Below are 20881 nucleotides of genomic sequence, written 5' to 3'. Positions count from 1 at the left end.
CCTTTCTGGTTTAGAGTACTCATTTAGTAAAAAATATTTCTGCAGAAAAGTCATTGAAACCAAATGACTTTGGCTTATTGGATAGAGTGTCAGCCCCCGAACTAAAGGGTCCCTGGTTTGATTCTGGTCAAGGGCATGTACCTTGGTTGCGGGCACATCCCCATTAGGGGGCATGCAAGAGGCAGCTGATCGATGTTTCTCTCTCATCGAACTTTCTGATTCCCTATCCCTCTCCCTTCCTCTCTATAAAATAATAAAAAAAAAAAAATGTATATTTTTAAAAAATATTTCTTTATTACAAGTTTCACAGGTTGACTTTTCCTCAAATGTTGCCCTCTCTGCCAGGGTCTTTGTGATCTCCAAGAGGCCGCACAGGTTTTGAAGTCAGAAGAAGAGATTACATATGCCATGTTTAGAACATTGTTTATTTTTATTGAGGACTAAACGTTGGGTAGAGAAAGGAAGGTAGTCAAAAATAAGGAATGAATGAGTTGCTTTTTTATTCCAATTACCAGGAATGACCTTGAGCCAGGCTCACTCTGGTGACAAATACACTGATTTTAATGTTTAACTTGTTTTTACTGTTCTACTTCATAGACCCAGTGGGTTCTTTTTATCCTTAGCACCTTCATCATTAATTGCCACATAAATATTCTCTAGCCAGGTAAGCCCTGTACCAAAGTTCCTTTTATGTCAATTGCAGTATCCTAACCTTGTCCTCTTTTGCCTCAACTTTCAGATATCCTTGGAGTTCTGAAAAGCAAAGTTCTCTTCCCACTCATTGCTAGGAAACAAAGTTCAATGGTGCAGCTTCTCCTGTTAGCCACTCTCATCTTTTCTTTTCCAAAACAACACATTAATCCAAAAGCAAACAGTTACTCCATGGTAAATTTGAGAAACACGCACCCTCCCCTTTCTATCCTGTATTTTCAGACTAGGGATGTGTACTCATGTGCTCACAAACACACCCACATAGAGACAGAAAATATTGGGAGATGGTAATACACATGGACCCTGAACTGTTTTCTTCTGACTGCAAGATATGGGGAAATCTCGGGACCTCTCTTTCGAGAGTGCTTTTCCCTTCTGCCTGCGGGTTCAGCTCAGGTCAGAGCAGGCTGCCAATCTAGCAGGACAATCAAGTCCCATCTCATTTTATCCCTCAGCGTTTCCTGATGAAGGTACTTTAATTTCCAAAGCAATGATGGTTTGCAATGTGATAGCAATGACTTTTTGGTTTCAATAGGAAATTCAGTGCTTCAACTTTTCTAGTTCTAGAAGCGCTTTTTCTTAGTCCTATGGAACTTTGATGTATGCATAATCTTCGGTTTTTTGGCACTCATGTATTTAATCATGTTAGTGCCTGAAATCATCTGAGGATACAGCTCTTTCCCCAGACATCCATTCTTCTTTTCAAACTGGCCTCTGACAGTGTTTTTCTGCACATTGCTTCAATTGTTCCACAGACTTGGAACCTGGACTTAAACACTTGTCACACTAATACAGAGATTCCTTTTCTCCCACCCCCTCCAAATTCTCACTTTCTGCACTTTCCTCTCTTCATAAGACAGAAAAATACATCTAAACAGAGGTATATAAACTTATTTTATTTCCTCCAGATAAATTCTTCTCCCCTATGACAAGGTATAAAATGGCATATATGAATGTTGAGAATTCCTAAATTTAGTTTATCCCATAAAACTCAAGAAATGGTTCATCCTCACTAATCCCTTAGTTTAAGTTACAAAACTTACTGGATATGCAAATAGCAGCAACCATTTTACACTTAGGGAAACAGGAATGGCAAAGTGATAATCACTGCCTTATGTTACAAACTGAGCAAGTAACAGCAAAAAAAAAAAAAAAAAGACTGACCGCCTTGCGCCCCACTGGGATGCAGTTACCTCAACAGAACCTCATTGCACCTGATTTATTACAGAGGACCCTGCGGAAGACCTTAGTTCCCACCTTCCGCATCCCTTCAGGTGACTTAAAGAAACAGGACTTCTATTGAACTACCATGAACAAAATAATTACCTGTACATGATTTCAAAAATGTTATGTTGTGCTATTTGTCTTAATTCTATGAGGATAAAAAGTAATTAAGTGGGTTGAGATTTGCTACATATTTTCAATACTCAGATAAAAGTTTTAACCAAAATTACACCAGGCACATTTTGGCAGTTAGATATAAGCCCAGCATTAACAAGCCACATGCCAAAAGATGTTTACTCCCAAGGCCTCGGAGAAAATGGGTAAACAAGGGCCCACATCTCAAATAAAGCTTCAACTTCCCTCTGACTTTGACAATTGCCATCTCATTTGTTTTCTCTCGCTGGCATTTTTGGTTGCCTAGGAGTAGGAACTTCTTTCATTAACTCTGCTGGTAGAGGTGTCTTGCTGTAGGCTCACCTTCTCTGCCTTAATATGAATTTGGTTGGATATGGCCTTTTATCACCTCCCCCTTTTCAACAGATCTTTGATGTGCTCCCCTCCCCGCGGGATACTGAGGAGGGACCTAGGTGATCTGAGCTAAGCAGGCAGGGAGGGGCAGGTCGGTTTTTCCACCCACTCTGTAATCAGTTGGTGGGCGATGGCTAACTTAGGGGGCAACCAGAATGGGAAGGTCCCATCCTGTTGCTGAGCATATGGGTGGTTTCTCTTCAGGGCTGCGACCACCTCATCATGACTAAACCAGGCAGCTGCTTCTAGTTCTTTCAAGTTCACCTGGATCTGAAAGACATAAGGAAAAACAGAATGTGAGATTGGGAGCTACAAAAGTTAGAATTCTATGGCCAGAGGTGAGAAAACAGTTCTAGAACTGAGCAATCTTAGAAGATAATACCTGGGATCCATAGGCTGGGAACAAATCAATTCTAGATATTGCCCAGAAGCAAAAGAGGCATACATAAGAGATGAGAGTTAAATATATTTTTAATAGTAAAAACCTATAAGTACAAATACTAAAATATTAAGAGTGGTTAGCATAGAGAGGTAAATTATGAATAATACTTGTTTTGCTTTGTGCCTCTATTGCTTGTACAAACATACAAATGTTTCTCTTCTTTAAAAGGTAAAGGTTAATTAATGATAATCAAAATCATTGTATCTTCTTTGCAAGGAGCAAAGTAGTACAAACTGAATCCACAGGAAGCTGAGGCAGATTAGATAGTATTCATTCCATAGAAACCAAAACACAATAGACAGACTTTGGTAGATAGGGACCACAATGCCATCTGTAAGGGATGCTATAGAAGATGAGGTTGGATAAGACAATATCTAAGTCCCTTTCAACCAGAAGTTCCTATAATCATTATTATGTAATTGATAATTATTAATGATTATCAGTGCTCAACATCCTGATTGACTTGAGCAATAAGATCTTGAAATCAATAATTAAATTTGATATATGATGTGCCTAATCTATGCGAGATGCTCTGTTAAGTCCTGATGATGAAAGGTAAGTTGTCTCGTGATTGAGATATGTACAAGGAAGAATGATGACCATGTTGGCACTCCCAGTTTTTGTGGTGATTCTTTTCTTTACGAGATTGAAAATTCCTTAAGGATATAAATCATTTCTTACCTTTGTACACTCTAGACAATGTTGGACTAGACAGATGCTTAGTAAGGACCTTCTGACAGGCTTAGATGAGGCAAAGGAAATATCAGAGCATAAGGGAAGCAGCACTTACCTCTGTCTGCCCTGGTTTCACAATTGCATGACAAGCAATCATTAGTGAGCTATTGGGAAAGGGCCAGTGCTGGGATGCAGAGTACTGCAGTCTTTCCACCTCCAGTCCCACCTCTTCTGCAACTTCTCGCTGGACAGCCTCTTCCAGAGTTTCACCTACAAGCACTCAGATTAATTCAGGACAGCCCTGCAGCAGGAGGGGTGATACAGATGCCCATTTGTGAAAGAGCGCAAAACTGGCTCCAAAGCTTCAATGAAAATACTCTTGGGAGAGCCTGAAATCTCTGAGTCTCTACAACAATAGGAATCAAGTCTAGAGTTGGGTGTTGAACTGCAATACTTAAACCTACTAGTGTAGTTATAATACAAAATAAGAGTGGCAGTGGGAGTGGTTACTGCTGTCGTCAGTTTTAATAAAATTCTAATGCGACATATTACCATTTGCGAATTTTACCCCAATAGACTGAGAAAACACACCTGTAAATAAATATTAATTCTAGTTAATATTATGCATGCTGAAATATTTAGGGAGAAGTGTAATAACGTCTGCAATCTGTGCATCAAAAAATAAGGAGGATTGATGGAAAGAGGAATGGATGGACAGATATGTGATAAAGTAAGTATAAGAAATTATAGAATCTAGGTGGTGAGTGTATGGGTTTTCACTGTATAGTTCTTTCAACTATGCTGCATGTTTAAAAGTTTGCCTGTAAAATATTGGAAAATTATAATGCCGTTTTCTTGACATGACAGGGAAGAAGGTGCTTGAGGCTCCAAGCACTATGACAGCAACACAGAGAAATAACTACTATCGATATGCTGTCATGTCTCTAAACTCCTTACCTATGTCACAGAAACCTGCCAGGGCAGAGTACATTCCCTTGGGAAAGGAACTCTGGCGGACAAGCAGGCATCGAGTCCCATCTGACACCAGAGTGATCACCACAGGAGCCATCTAGGAAAAGGGGATGGCAACTTAGACAGTTGGGCTATGGAGCCTGTAAGTAGGATGAAGGAATGAATCACTAAGGAAAGCCTTGAATAGTACAGGCTCCCATCCCCAGGACAGAGCCGTGTAGAGCTTCTTGGATTACTGTCCCTCTAAAGCAGTTCTTACCTGCGGATAATAAATGATCTTATTCGAAGGGCACACACGCTTGCTGCCAGCCACATTCTTTTTGGTGGGCTGCCCACTTCTGCTGCAGAACTGATGAGCATCATGCCAACGGAGGAGAGCCTGCGCCTAGGAATGCGAAGGTGGGCTTGGTTTCGTTTGAGAGAACGTGGGGCTCATCTAGGACAGTGCTGGGCAACTCACAGGGAAATGCCAGTGCCTTTTCAGTTCCTCTATTTTAAATGGTTTATTAACTGTCTAAACTTTAAAATAAGGAAGCTACTGAACATATTCCTCCATCATCTGAAACATGAATAAAAGAAAGTGTAGTTCAAGTATATTATGAATTATTTAAAAAATATGTAATATGTAAAGTATTAAACACCCCATGTACTTATGACCCAGCTTAAAAATAAAACATTTCCAATATAAAACATTCCAACATGTATTCCTCCTTGATAAGGTTTGAATGTTTTTGCAAATAAAAAATGTTTAGAGATATCTCTAAATTAGACGGATAATCAAAAGCACTTTAGCAAGTGAAGTGTAAAGCTGTGAGGATGAGTCAAAGCAATAAAAAATAATTTCTCATAGGAAAAACAAAACGCATGTGACATGCTGTGGGTCATTGAACTTGTTTAGGAGGTTGATAGATGCCACAGATCGGCATGTCCTTAGGGAAAAAGTGTTCCTGATAGCAATCCTGCCAAAAACAAGGGCAAAAGAAAGAGGAACAAGCACTTTCCCACAGCACACTGTCCTTCTGCCACGGCTTGTAGGAAGACCGAGAATCTGCAAAAGAAGAAATCGAGCGTAGCTCTCGCCTGTGTTACGCGTGCATGCATTTGCCCTTATGCACTGCTTTACTGTTTTCCTAGGAACTGAGGAATCAGAACCTACTGTGGACAGCAAGGAGGCATCCTTCACATTCAGCCGATAGAGAGCCTTCCGCAACTCAATGAAAGACCCCTTGAGCTCTGTCTCCATTTCAGGTTTCTGTAAGGAAGCTAGGAAGTTAGAAAAGAGAATGAAATGAAACAACTGTCAAACTGCCTTGGGGCCCCTCCTCAAGTATATCCTGTTAGAACAGTGTTTCCCAAACTCGCCTAATAAGACTCAACTAGAAAAAATAAAAAATATACAGATTCTCAGCTCTGGCCTGGTAGCTCACTTAGTTAGAGCGTCATCCCCAATATGCCTAAGTTTCAGGTCCAATCCCTGGTCAGGGCACATACAAGAATCAACCAATGAATGCATAAATAAATGGGACAACAAATCAATGTTTCTCTCTAAAATCAATATATAGGGTGTCCCAAAAAAAGTACACACACTTTAACAGCTGATAGTTCACATTTTGAAAATGAAATATCTACACTAATAAAAGAGTAAGATGGCCCTAGCCGGTTTGGCTCAGTGGATAGAGCATCAGCCTGCGGACTAAAGAGTCCCAGGTTTGATTCCGGTCAAGGGCATGTACCTTGGTTGCAGGCACATACCCAGAAGGGAGTGTGCAGGAGGCAGCTGATCGATGTTTCTCTCTCATCGATGTTTCTAACTCTCTATCCCTCTCCCTTCCTCCCTGTAAAAAATCAATAAAATATATTTTTTTAAAAAGTAAGATGCAAATTGACCATACTTTTGTGACACCCACCAGCCAATCAGGAGTGAGTATGCAAATTAACCCAACAAAGATGGTGGGTTAATTTGCAGAGGCAGAGTGGCCGGGGGCAGGACGCTTGTATTTTTTTATTTTTTTTTAATATATTTTATTGATTCTTCACAGAGAGGAAGGGAGAGGGACAGAGAGTTAGAAACATCGATGAGAGAGAAACATCGATCAGCTGCCTCCTGCACACTCCCCACTGGGTATATGCCTGCAATCAAGGTACATGCTCTTGACCGGAATCGAACCTGGGACCCCTCAGTCTGCAGGCCGACACTCTATCCACTGAGCCAAACCGGTCAGGGTGGGATGCTTGTATTTTAATAAACACTGCCTTTATAATTTTTCAAAGTGTGTCCCCCCAAAATGTATACACATTTTGAATAATTATAAAGGCAGTGTTTATTAAAATACATCTCATTTTTTGCCCTAGCCAGTTTTGCTCAGTGGATTGAGCATCGGCCTGCAGACTGAAGGGTCCCAGGTTTGATTCTGGCCAAGGGCACATGCCCAGGTTGTGGGCTCGATCCCCAGTGGGGGGCATGCAGAAGACAGCCAATCAATGATTCTCTCTCATCATTGATGTTTCTATCTCTCTCTACCTCTTCCTTCCTCTCTCAAATCAATAAAGAAATAAAGAAAAAAATACATTTCATTTTCAAAATGTGATAGAAATTAGTTGTTAAATTGTGTATACATTTTTTGGGGACACCTTATATACAGGCTCTCAAGCCCCCACATGGAGATTCTGAACAGCAGGTGAGTGAGGCCAGAAATCTTTAGTTTTTAACAAGTACCAGGTGATTCTCATATTCAGGCAAATTTAGGAAACAGCATAGTGCTATTTCACAAGATTGTCTTCAGGGCAATACGAACATTTGGACTAGCCATACACTCTCCCTGGAAAAAAGATGAGATGGGACCTCTAGACTCCTCTCTGAATGTCATTCAGCATCATTGCATTTGCATCCACACTCTGAAGAGAGAAGAAAGGCCTGATAGGAGCCATGAGCCTACAGCAAACTGGTTCCCAAATGCAGGTCTGAAGACCCAGAGCAACTTCAAGGTAACATGTTTATTCATTTGCATTGATAAGAGATACAAAGATGATGTCATAAATCTAAAATCCTTTCTTATGAAATATTTATGACATTAAATGTATAAAGATACAGAGAATAATACAATGAACATCTTTATACCCACCATCTACCTTAGAAAGTATTAAAATTCCTTTATTTTCTTTTAAATGATGATAGTAGATGGTAGTGTCTTTTTTTTTTTTTTCCAGAGAGGAAGGGCAAGGGAGAGAGAGAGAGAAACATCAATGAGAGAGAATCATTGATCAGCTGCCTCCTGCATGCCCCACACTGGGGATCGAGCCGCAACCCAAGCATGTGCCCTGACCGGAAATCGAACCATGACCTCCTGGTTCATAGGTCGATGCTCAACCACTGAGCCACGCCGGCTGGTAGTGTCTTTTTATGTTCTAACTTAAAATACAAAGTTGATAATATTTCTGTATTCCCAAATTTTTTTATTTTATTTTACTATCATGTAAAATCACAAGTCTGCGAATCACAGGGAAATACCCATTAGGAAAAATGTGTACCATTTACGGAAGAGGAGCTATTTAGACCTAGATCCAGAGCAAACCATGCTTCATGCTGTTCGGAGCATCCAATCAGCACAGAATCTTCTATACTTTGTGTATCCTGTCCAAATTTATCCAGGAGCTTTTCCAACTCTAAGAAACAGAAGGAGAAGGGAAAAAAACAAGAGCCTTAATTAAACCACCAGAGCCATCTTAAACTTACCGGAGAGCAGACACTTCAACTTCAAGTAGGTACACCTGGCTTCCAGTCGCTGCCCTGCAGCTCATTATTAGCTACGTAAACTTGGTCTAATCCAGCCGTGGGCAAACTACGGCCCTCAGGCCGGATCTAGCCCATTCGGCTGTTCTATCCGGCCTACGGAGCCGAAAGAGCGGAGGGTTCTCTTGCTCTCCCCTCCGCTCCTTTACTTTGAATTTATATTAGTTCACACAAACACTCCATCCATGCTTTTGTTCCGGCCCTCCGGTCCAGTTTAAGAACCCATTGTGGCCCTCGAGTCAAAAAGTTTGCCCACCCCTGGTAATCACTTAACTCAGTGGTCGGCAAACTGTGGCTCATGAGCCACATGCGGCTCTTTGGCCCCTCGAATTTTTAGCAAAGGCCAGCTTAGGAGTAACCTAATTAAGTTAATAACAATGTACCTACCTATATAGTTTAAGTTTAAAAAATTTGGCTCTCAAAAGAAATTTCAATCGTTGTACTGTTGATATTTGGCTCCCAGGGGTCCTCAAACTTTTTAAACAGGGGGCCAGTTCACTGTCCCTCAGACCATTGGAGGGCCGGACTATAGTTTAAAAAAAAACTATGAACAAATTCCTATGCGCACTGTAGGCCCGGGACAAGTTGGCTGCTAAGCAGGACAGGCAGCGGCACCAGAGGGGCGGATAAATGTCCTCGGCGGGCCACATGTGGCCCACGGGCCGTAGTTTGAGGACCCCTGCGTGTTGACTAATGAGTTGCTGACCACTGATCTCTAAGCCTCTGTTTTCTCATCAGCAATCTGAGGAATTTAGACTATAAAAGGAATTCTTTCTGCGTAGCCCTGTATTACTCTATGATTGTATCAGGAAAGAGCATATCCTCTAGTTCAAAAGATTCATGATAGTTAACTTATGGCAAAGGAAAAAAATGTGTCACATTTAAAATGTAGAGACCAAATCAGTTCTATAATCTCAAAAACAGATTATGCTGTTTTTGTGGGCCAGAGTAGAATAGTCATCTGAGATCCCAGTATGTATAACATAAGTGCTGCATAAGGAAAAAACCAATCCTGTGCATGAACCACTCATATTTATTTGTTCATAATACAGCAGAACATTGCTACATCTCTAAATGTGCCTTCCGAGGCATCCTCATATTTTTCTGCAGTGCTGGAAACTACCTATCCAGGTCTCCAACATCCGATCCGAAGGCAATTCACTGGAAATGTATTTAGAAATTAGTCAGTGTATAGTGACATCATAGAAAACAGAAAGTATCTTGAAAGCCAAATCCCAATAGTTTAGAAATCTCTAGTTACATTAATTCACTATTAATTTGACCCTTCTAGGAGAAATGAAGTCACAATGCAAATCCTGGCCAGTAAGACACTGTGCAACTCCATGGAGGCTGGAAATCACCAGTCCAAGGCAGGGTTGGCAAAATCTTTTAAGCTCTGTCAGCTCTGCTCTGCCATTATAATGTGAAAGCAGCCACAGACAACATTCTAGTATAAATGAATGAGTGTGGCTGTGGTCCAATGAAAATCTATTTACAAAATGTAAGGGGTTCCAATTTGGACAGCAGTTTAGCCAACCACTGGTTTAAGGCAGTAGTGGTTCATACCATCACTAAATAACAGTTTCCTGGGCAACACAGGTGTATACACTAAGTATTTAATTGGCAGAGGCCTTTGAAACAACCTGGACTCTAAACTTGGAGGATCCTTCTCAGGGATTCAATATGGACTGAATTCTGCTTAGTGGCCACAGGTTGGTCTACTCTACTGGTTCACTCTGGGCTTACCTAATAGGCGATGCTGGGGGGGCAGGTATTGATGTTCTGATTGCTGAAGCAAAGGAGCCAGGTTATGAAAGAGGTAAAATGCTCCCGTCCGCTGGGCTTTTCTACATGCATCATCGTCTTCCTTCAGTTCAAATAAATACCTGTATTTTGGGAAATAAAGCATTACAAAACCACATTTAGTTACGTGACAGCATTCATCTGTTCCTACATCCCTCTCCTACCACGGCTATTTCCTCTTATTTATTTACACACTAAACTGCTCTTTTTTTTTAATTTCTTTATTGATTAAGGTATTACATATGTGTCCCCATTCCCCCATTACCCCCCACCTCCCATTCATGCCCCCACCCCCCTGTTGTCTGTGTCCATTGATTAGGCTTATATGCATGCATATAAGTCCTTTGGTTGATCTCTCCCCCTTAACCCCACTGTTCCCTACCTTCCCTGAGGTTTCATGTTCTGAATGATGTTTCTCTGTCTCTGGATCTATTCTTGTTCATCAGTTTATGTTGTTCATTATATTCCACAAATGAGTGAGATCATGTGATATTTATCTTTCTCTGCCTGGCTTATTTCACTTAGCATAATGCTCTCCATCTCCATCCATGTTGTTGCAAATGTAAACTGTTCTTTAAAGGATTCGAGGTGGCTGCAGGCCATCAGTCCCTCCTTTGTCCTACTGTATACCTTGTCAATACTTCTGTGGTTGCACTTATGTTGTACTGTATGTTCATTTGTCTGTCTCCCCCAAAAGACTATGATCTCCTTAAAGGCAGAGTCTGCCTTACTTCTGTATCTCCAGTAATTATGGCTCAATTCCATAAATACTTATTGAATTGAACTTCAAGGGTAATAAATATTTACTAAATTGAACCTCAAGGCACATTGCCAATATTACACTGTGAAGCAAGAATTTACATGCAGTGGATTGAGAGGAAAACAAGTACAGTGATAAAACATCAACCACAGAATACCTAGAGATGCAAGTAGACTTCATTACTGCAGACAAAGAGTAAAAACACTATACCTTCAGTAACTCGCCTTCGATCTAGGGAAGATAAAGTGCAAATTTTATCTTCAATGCACAATGCATCCTTGTTTTAAGCATCTAGTTCCCAGGTGGACACCATTTGCTCCTTATCTTTACTGAAGGCACCAAGTGAAGCCATTACTTGTCTTATTTAGTAAGTGTAATATTTTCAGTAGCCAAAATAAAAATGGGGAAAAGAGGATCTATATATATAAAAGGCTAATATGCTAAGTGTCCTTCCCTCCATCCGGGTAATGATGTCATGTAGCAATGCCCAGCTTCCTCTCCCTAGTGACAACTAGCCTCCTTGCAGTTTCTTCGGCCCAGGAACACGACTTGCTTTATAGCCAGGTGCAAACATTTCACACTTCAACCAAATGTCTGTGAAGCGTTTTCCCGTGCCTCATCTCATTTGATCCTCACAGAAGTCCTGGAGTAGGTAGATAGGAGACTCGGTGAAATCCTATTTTCTTTTCATTAGTCGGAAAACGGAGATTTAGAAAGTTTAAAAACTTGAACCGACTGAAAAGAAGAAATGGTGGACCTTAAAAATGACTGCAGGTTTTCTCACTGCGCAGAATATGGTCAAACACTGCTGCAGTTAAGCATTTTACCCTTTATTCTCCCTGTGTGATCTACAATAATCTGCTTCGTGTTGATATTTACTGCTGTGTTGGTGACAATTACCTGAAAGAGAAGCTGGGGTGCTTCACTGGGCTGGCAAAAGTTTAGCTAAATCAGAAAGCAGTTCTAATTAAGCAAGTTTGTTCTGTAACTATAAAAGGCTAAGTTGACTCGCGCATGTGCAATACATATAAAGCTCTCGCACCAATCGCACGCATGTGTTTCCATCTGTCATTGTCGATCATGAATTTGGTTGACACTTTTATTATAGAGAAAGGGTGAATAGCGATATTAAAATATTTCTTCTAATTCATTTCCTTTCAACGTGCACAAATTTGTGCACTGGGCCACTAGTATTCTATAATTAGCTTCTATTATAAAAGAAATCATACAGTGGCAAGTTCTATGCTTTTCCAGTACCTTCATTAAGGGTGGCCTTAGTCTATCCTTTTAATAAGAGCCTTGAGAATCAGATCAATGATTCTATGATGTGGGGGTGCTGGGGAGGGGTGGGGACTGAATATGGATTCTCTTTCTGGGCCTTAGGGATATCCATTCTTGCCTGTTGAAAGCCCTAAAACAGACTCTTGGGTATATGGCATATTTGTCAGTTAATCAGGAAATGAGGTTTACAGATATTTTCTGTAGGATCTTGTGAGCTTGTATAACTCTAGTAGGCAGAGTTGACTCAACATGAAAAACCACAAAGCAAAATGATAGACACACCCCAGCAACATCTTTAGAAACTGTTTTTGACTGTGTGATGAAAGGGCTTACAATGATCTCTTTATAGACAGAAGCAGAGGAAACCTGAGATTTTAATACTTGTGATATTTTTAAACTTAATATGAGTGGCTGCTGCCTCCCAAGGCAAAGACTCAATGTATGTCAAAGGAGAGACATGTGCCACTCAGAAGTTCCCAAATAGAAACAATAGAACAAACACAGCTGCCTTCACAAAAGAACAGAACGAGTGGTACAACATGTTCTTTGCCCTAATGACCTTAAAAAGAAAAACACCGAGGTTAAGGCCTTAAACCTGGGGCCTCACTGGAACTGGACCTGAGGTCCAAAAGTTTCTTATAGTTTTCTTAATGAGAAACACTATTTTTTAAAATTTATTTTCCCCATTTGGTTATAATAGCATGAAAACCATAAAATTAAGATAAAACTTAAACTGTTTTTTTTCTTACTATAAAAGTAAAAAATAGTCATTTTATAAAAATCAAGAAATACAATCATCAATTTTTTCAAAAAAGGAAATTGTTAAGAATCCCACCACTCAGATATAATACTGTTCACCGCTTGGAATTCTCCAATCTATTTATTAATATTGTGTATCTATACATATTTAGGTCTATTTAGAATCAGACCTACTAATTTGTAGCCTTTTTTTCTTAAACATATTATCATTTTTACACTGTATTCCTTACTAATAGAATTTTATTCTTTTCTCTTAATTTTTATTACTTTTTAATATATTTAATCATATCAACATACTCATTTTTTAGACTATTCAATAATTCTATCATTTCTTGAGAACTGCAAATAAACTAAATGCCCAACAATACTAAAACAAGTATTGCAATTTTGTTGCGTCCTCAGCCTTGCTCATGTAAGGTGCTATGCTTCTGTGCCTTTCGTTTTGGACGGGCACTCATGTTGGGAGAGCTTCCTGCGTGGGAAGCAGTGGTTGTGAGTGTTTCCTCCTGGGGAGCGTTGCATTTGCTCCTGGCAGGTGCCCCCCGAGGTATCAGTCTAGGACTACTACTAATATTCATTTCTTCGGAAGGGATCTTTGGACCACACCATATCAATGGTGCAAATTTAAACCGCAAAACTCTATGAGAGCAGGCTAGTGATTTCAGATTCATAGATATCAAATTTGCCCAGGCTGAGACAAAGAACTCATTTGTTATTTTCCTATACTGGTGTAGATTTTTTTTTTCTAGTCTACCTTCCACTGAAGTTTAGTTCTTTGGTGGCGGTGGGTACCAGGATTGGAGTTATTTACCTTATTTTCAGGAATCGTCATGAACTATTATTCAGTATAGTTTTTAATTCCATCATATGGGTGTACCATAATTTAATTAATTCCTCCCTGTTCGTTCAGCCACTCAACAAGGCTTCAGTGCCAACTATGTGCCAGGTTCTGTTTTGTGCACTAGGGGTTACCATAGAGGAAAAGACTAAGTTCCTATCTTACTATAAGTTATACTTAAGTAAGTCAGGTATTTTAGATATTATTGGAAATTTAATTTATTTAGAATTGTTCCAAATATAAATAATTTTCAGTGAACATCCTTATATGCACATCTTAATCATATAACCATAATCCTCAATATAGGATTTTGAGAATTTTATAATTTAATGGGCCAAAGATTGAGTAATCAGAGTTCAGGTTGGTTAACTCACCGGGTCTTAGTGACATAGGTTGACAGCAGCCTATAGCACCAAAAAGATTTTCTCCTGCAAGCAATTCCACAATACAGAGACATTGTCAGGTCCTTAGAGGAAAGAGGAGTTAAAAAAAAAAGAAAAAAGATCATAGTATGCAATCCTATCTAATAAAAGAGTAATATGCAAATTACCCATCACTCAGCTACACCCACAAGCCAATCAGGAGCGAGTATACAAATTAACCCAACCAAGATGGCTGCGGCCAGAGAGAGAGCAGGAGGGAGGCTTTGGTTTCCCCGGCAATGGAGGAAGCTAAGCTTTCCACACACCCTGGCCGGCCAAGCCTGCACTCCAGGCTACAAAGTTTCAATTATAGAAGATAAATAAATCCCAATAAAAATGGCAGCACACGGAGCTGGAGAAAGCAGGAGGCTAGGGTTGCCCCCAGCGATGGAGGAAGCCAAGCTTCTGAAGCCCTGGCCTGCCTTAGCCTCCGCTTAAGGCTACAAAGTTTCAATTATAGAAGATACATAAATCTCAACAGAAATGGCTGCCGCCACGGAGCGAGCAGAAGGCTTGGCTCCGCTCCAGGCTACAAAGTTTCAATTGTAGAAGGTAAGTAAGTCCCAGATACCAGGGCCTCCACTTGGGTCGCTGGGGGGCGTGGCCAGCCTGCAAACCACCACAGGCCCCTCACCCAGGCCGCCCCATGCCCCAAGGGAACCCCCACCCTGATCCGGGACACCCTTCAGGGCAAACCAGCTGGCCCCCACCTGTGCACCAGGCCTCTATCCTATCTAATAAAAGAGTAATATGCAGATTGACCATTACTCCAACACACAAGATGGCTGCCCCCATGTGGACACAAGATGGCCACCACAAGATGGCCAGCAGTGGAGGGCAGTTGGGAGGGACCAGGCCTGCAAGGGAGGGAAGTTGTGGGAGATCAGGCCAGCAGGGGAGGGCAGTTGGGAGGGAAAAGGCCTGCAAGGGAGGGCAGTTGGGGGTGATCAAGGCTGCAGGGGAGAGCAGTTAGGGGTGACCAGGCTGGCAGAGGAGGGAAGTTGGGGGTGACCGGGCCTGCAGGGAAGGAGAGTTGGGGGGGGACCCAGGCCTGCAGGGGAGGGCAGTTAGGGATGACCAGGCCTGCAGGGGAGGGCAGTTAGGGGCAAACAGGCTGGCAGGGGAGCAATTAGGCATCAATCAGGCTGGCAAGGGAGTGGTTAGGGGGTGATCAGGCTGGAAGGCAGAAGCGGTTAGGGGCAATCAGGAAGGCAGGCAGGCGAGCAGTTGGGAACCAGCAGTCCTGGATTGTGAGAGGGATGTCCAACTGCCCGTTTAGGCCCAGTCCCACCAGGATCGGGCCTAAATGGGCAGTCGGAGATCCCTCAAGGGGTCCCAGATTGGAGAGGGTGCAGGCTGGGCTGAGGGACCGCCCCCCCCCCCCGCACGAATTTCATGCACCAGGCCTCTAGTTTAAAATAATGAATCACCAAAAGAGTTATACTTTAAGCAAGACTAATATTACTTTTTAAATATTAAGGAAAGAGAAACTGAATATGAGTCAGATGATCTGGTTTCTAAATTGCATTTCTACCACTAACTAGCTATGGAATTTTAACTTTTCAATAACTTTTTCCTAATTTACAAAATTAAAACCTATTCTGCCTCCTACTCTGTTGTTATGAGAATCGGCTAACTATCTATCCACGAGAAATGGGTACTGTCCTTCCAGACTGGGGAATTGTTGCTGGGAGTAGCTGGGGAGCCAAGGCCTACATTTCTCTCCTCCCTTGCATATAAGCAGAGCCAAAACCAATGGAATGTGAGTGGCTGAAGCAGTTAAGAATTGGGGATGCCTTTTCCATTCTCTTTTTCCCTTTCTGCTTGGAAGATTCTAGAATGACACAGTGTTAGATCCTTGAATCATTACATGGGAAAAGCCACCTGTCAACCAAACTCCCCTTCCCCCCCGCCCGCCAGCCTTGGACAATTTGTGAGTGAGAAATTAACTTCTACCATATTAAGCCACTGACATTTCAAAGTTTGTTACAGCAGCTAGCATGACTCTGATAGACCAAGGAAGCACAGGAGGGTCTCCAGAGTAATGGAGCCACATTTCTCATAATATGAAACAGGAGGAATCCTATAGATAATAAAAATATAAAAATCATGGCCATTAGGGAAATGTTTCAAAAACCAGCAGAAGCCCTAGCTGGTTTTGCTCAGTGGATAGAGCAAGCGTCAGCCTGCAGACTGAAGGGTCCCGGTTTGATTCCAGTCAGGGGCACATGCCCAGATTTCGGGCTCGATCCCCAGTAGGGGGCGTGCAGGAGGCAGCTGATCAATGATCAATGATTTCTCTTTCATCATTGACGTTTCTATCTCCCTCTTTCTTCCTCTCTGAAATCAATATACGTGTGTGTGAGTGTGTGTGTGTGTGTGTGTGTGTGTGTGTGTGTGTGTGTGTGGCAGCAACACAATCTAAGATATTTTCTACTTTTTTGCATCTCATTGTGAGAGGAAAAAAAATGCTCTATGTTAAGAATATACAATGAGGGGAAAAGAATAAATTGTATAGAAGGTGGTTCCTTTTAAATTGTATATCAGTAAGCATTCTATTTCCCATGAGAAGTACATTTCATATTAGCAATAAAAGAGGCAAGAAGTTCCACTGAAATAAAAAAATCAGTACAGTTAAATAACCAACCACACTTTTAACTTTGCCCAAGGGAAACAAACTTTGACACAAAAGTACTGAAGAACATCTAAAGTTTAGGCCTACTTCTTGGTTGCATAATTACGAAATGCTGATGACTAATCCTTGGGCAGTTTTGGCTAACTTTGTCCTGGACAAGGTTAAATTATATTTGGCAAATGACATTCAACAAAGTATTTATTGAGTACTGACTTTATGCAAGGGCCATTAAGGAATACAAAAAATGAATAGGATAAATCCTGCCCTCAAGGGACTCTAGCAGAAGACAGAAAACAAGTAACTTCACCGAAGGCAATATGTCAGGGATCCTCAAACTTTTTAAACAGGGGGCCAGTTCACTGTCCCTCAGACCGTTGGAGGGCCGGACTATAGTTTAAAAAAACAACAACTATGAACAAATTCCTATGTGCACTGCGGGCCCGGGACGAGTCGGCTGCTAAGCAGGACATGCAGCGGCACCCGGCGGGCTGGATAAATGTCCTTGGCGGGCTGCATGTGGCCCGCGGGCTGTAGTTTGAGGACCCCTGCAATATGTGATATGTGGGTTACAACGCGCCCTAGGAAAGTATTAAAGTGATCAGACTTGTGTTATTATTGGAAGAAATGTATTTAAAGTCAATATTTCTGCCTCATATACAGCTCTGATAATGTAATAAACATTCCTTTCACCTGGAAATTCCACTTCTAGGAATTTATCCTAAGAAGGAAAGGCTATGTATAGGAATGTTACCTGAAAATTATGACAAAAAGAATAATACACAGCTGTTAAAATAACAGTGGAAGACTATATATGTAGTAAGAGGGGAATATATTCAGAATATATTAAGTAAGAAAAGCAAGTACTTTTTGGTTGTTTTAGCCTCATCTAATTAATTTATAAAGAAAAGGCATATACATATACATACCAGAATACATAAATTAGATACGTATTTATTTATACTTTTAAATATATTTTTATCGATTTCAGAAAGGAAGGGAGAGGGGGAGAGAGAAACATCAATGATGAGAGAGAATCATTGATTGGCTGCCTCCTGCACATCTCCCACTGGGGATGGAGCTCACAACTCGGGCATGTGCCCTGACCGGGAATCAAACCATGACCTCCTGGTTCATAGGTTGACACTCAACTACTGAGCCACGCCAGCCGACCTTTATTTATATTTTAAAAGTGACTAGAAGTACACATACCAAATGGTTATCAGTGACTAATTTGATAGAGTGGAATGAAGCTAGAAATTGAAAAGGGTACCTGTAATTTTTACTCTATACATTCCTGTACTTCAAAAAATTTAGCCAGTGTACATACTCCTTTACAATCAAAGTATAATAAATAATAATTCCTGGGACTAAAGGCACAATGAGGTTATTTCCAAGCCACTGTTTCTAGTAAGTACCTCATCACATTCCCCCCAGAGCCAAAAGGAATTCCTTTGATAAATTCCTTGAATCCTGAAAACTCTAAGAGCTTTTTGGTTGTAGTTATGACTACCAGCTAATCTGTGTGGCCCACTGCACTTGACTGCCTGATGTTTTTGCATACTTCCTGCTATTAAATACTGCCCCTTTGAAGTATCATGACCTGCTGACCCATGGGGTGACCTGCTGACGCAAGGGATGGTGGTTGCAGAGCTTGTAGAAAACATGGTAAAGTTCTTAATGTAGCTTTGAAGAAAATGTCAATAATCAAGAGGAAATACAGACTTCTTTTAAGAGAGAATTGTACCTTCATTGGTACAGTCATAAGCCTAGTACTGTGGTCGGCAAACTGCGGCTCGCGAGCCACATGCGGCATTTTGGCCCCTTGAGTGTGGCTCTTCCACAAAATACCATGGCCTGGGTGAGTCTATTTTGAAGAAGTGGCGTTAGAAGAAGTTTAAGTTTAAAAAATGTGGCTCTCAAAAGAAATTTCAATCGTTGTACTGTTGATATTTGTCTCTGTTGACTAATGAGTTTGCCGACCACTGGTAGATAAAGATTAAGTCTAATTCCTTCTCTAAATGGGCCCTTATGTATTTTTTTAACTTTATTTCTCCTTGTATATTTTCATAGACATCTTACATCCATCTGCTCAAATGACACATTACAGAATAATTGTTGTTGTTTGAATTGGCAACTATCGTCATATTTTAATGCCTGACAGCACACTGAGGATAAAAGTTCACTATTCACAAAATACAGGGTTAAGCAAAAGTAGGTTTACAGTTGTGAGTCCGTGAAACAGTTTGTTCTTGTGTTATCATTAATTATTGTTATTTCCCATACAAACAACTGTAAACCTACTCTTGCCACTCCTTGTACTTTTGGCAGCACCATTACTTTACATGACAAGCTTACCAGAAGGACTGCCTTCTATTTTTACAAATGCATGTCTCCAAAGCAAGGAAGGAACCGCCAGGTGAGCACTGGAGAGACGGCCCTTTCATTCCTGGCTCTCCCACAGATTGAATTTGCGACCTGGGGCTGTCACCTTAACTGTCAGCTTGGTTTTGGTCTTACTTCTCACAGGGGAAGGAGAGAATATGGATCTAAGGTGTATTACAACTATGTCAGCTTTTGCATATTAGTTCTCAGATCTGCAAGCCGTGGGCAAACTACGGCCCCGCCAGCCGGATCCGGCCCGTTCGGCTGTTCTATCCGGCCCGCAGAGCCAAAAGAGCAGAGGGTTCTCTTGCTCTCCCCTCCGCTCCTTTACTTTGAATTTATATTAGTTCACACAAACACTCCATCCATGCTTTTGTTCCGGCCCTCCGGTCCAGTTTAAGAACCCATCGTGGCCCTCGAGTCAAAAAGTTTGCCCACCCCTGTGTGAAATGCTTCAAGGTTAGGATTGTGTCTTCCATTCTCTACAGCAGCTAGCACAGTGTAAAATACACTATACATCAATGAATAATGAATGAATGCATGCATTTATTCCATTTTACAGGAAGATAAAGCTTTGAGAAGTTGACCAATCTGAGATAGCAATCTAGGGAGAAGCAGTCAAACCCAGGGGCTATCTGGCTCTAAGGCTCATCTTTTTTTTTTTTTTTTTTAATCTTTATTGTTGAAAGTTTTACCTATGTCCCCTTCTTCCCCCCTTATTATTTATGTTTTTTTTAGTACAAATACTGATAGAGATAAAAGGTAATATTGTTTTTACTGAAAACTATTAAATGAGGCAAATCCCTCTTAATGAATGATTCACACATTCTCTGAACCCCCTGTAATGAATGATTCACACATTTCTCACCCTGTTCATCTTAACATTAGAAAGATTTATTTATAAAGCACTACAGCATGGCAAAAAGCCCACTGTGAATCTCTCTGTTAATCTGCCAAGAGGCGGGTTCCGAGGTGTTTGAGAGAACCCTTTTCAGAAGGTTTGTCTTTTCATTGCAGCGGACCGGGCCGGAATGGGCTGGCAGAGAAGCGAAACCAAGGCGCCGCTGGGATACAGATTTCAAGGTCTCACAGACCATCTTTATTTTCTGAATACTAATTTACGTTCTGAAAACTAATTTTTCCTCCCTTAATTCAAATATAATTCAGGCACAATCAGAGAAGTTGGCAAATTCCATTTTTAAGTGCCTCTCCAAAAAATTATTACGTATAGTTACTAAGATAGTTCTACAAGTTACGATGCAAAACTGGTCAGTCCTGGTTTCTGTAAGAAGGAAATGGGACTAAGCTGAAATTGCAAAATGCTGTAACAGAGGTTTTTTTCCAAGTTCTGATTATGCCTCCTGCACTTAGAGCCGGAACAGGTTTGTCCTGCTGTACTCACTCTGAGTTGTGTTGGGGGATGCCGTCCTAGGCCTCAAAAATCAGCAGAAACCAGGAAATTCCAAGTGTTCCTGGGAAGTTGGGCTTCCCTCGCCCAGAGAGACCGTTGCTGCCTCGGCCACACTTCCCAGAATCCTCCTAGAGATGCATTCTGGGAAATGTAGTTCAATCTACAGGCATACTGCTATGCCCTCCAGCTGCAAAGCTAACCATGGTTGTCAAAACCATGATCTTCTAAGATCTTTTGTCCATTACCAG

The 20881-nt window shown here is 41.2% G+C and overlaps 2 protein-coding genes across 7 annotated transcripts in view; one reads left to right on the top strand and one right to left on the bottom strand.

Moving 5' to 3' along the window:
* ECD (ecdysoneless cell cycle regulator) overlaps positions 1-5958 on the top strand; it is a 37327-nt gene extending 31369 nt beyond the window's left edge. For 2 of the 3 annotated variants that reach the window (XM_080642105.1, XM_080642106.1), the window contains exon 15: positions 740-1851. In XM_080642105.1, coding sequence (XP_080498231.1) covers positions 740-788 — 49 coding nt within the window. In that variant the 3' untranslated portion in view covers positions 789-1851. Of the gene's footprint in view, positions 1-739; positions 1852-4222; positions 4311-5686 lie in introns of those variants that run through there. The other variant, XM_080642107.1, reaches the window with a different exon arrangement.
* NUDT13 (nudix hydrolase 13) lies at positions 407-20761 on the bottom strand. 4 transcript variants are annotated; one of them, XM_080642125.1, is made up of 10 exons: positions 20625-20739; positions 14158-14249; positions 11063-11136; positions 10089-10228; positions 8081-8215; positions 5709-5815; positions 4812-4937; positions 4538-4649; positions 3696-3850; positions 1589-2733 (listed from the first exon to the last, which is right to left on the bottom strand). In XM_080642125.1, exons 3-10 carry the CDS (start codon positions 11083-11085, stop codon positions 2533-2535), a joined length of 999 nt encoding a protein of 332 aa, XP_080498251.1. In that variant the 5' UTR covers positions 11086-11136; positions 14158-14249; positions 20625-20739; the 3' UTR covers positions 1589-2532. The 4 variants fall into 4 exon arrangements, with proteins under 4 accessions (XP_080498250.1, XP_080498253.1, XP_080498251.1 ...); XM_080642126.1 differs by having other exon boundaries at positions 14158-14211; positions 20625-20719; XM_080642124.1 differs by lacking the exon at positions 11063-11136 and having other exon boundaries at positions 407-2733; positions 20625-20761.
* Between the last annotated feature and the right edge of the window lie 120 nt (positions 20762-20881).

This window comes from Plecotus auritus (genome assembly GCF_963455305.1).
Source record: "Plecotus auritus genome assembly, chromosome: 9".
Classification (NCBI taxonomy): domain Eukaryota; kingdom Metazoa; phylum Chordata; class Mammalia; order Chiroptera; family Vespertilionidae; genus Plecotus; species Plecotus auritus.
This window is presented reverse-complemented; position numbering and strand designations above follow the sequence as displayed.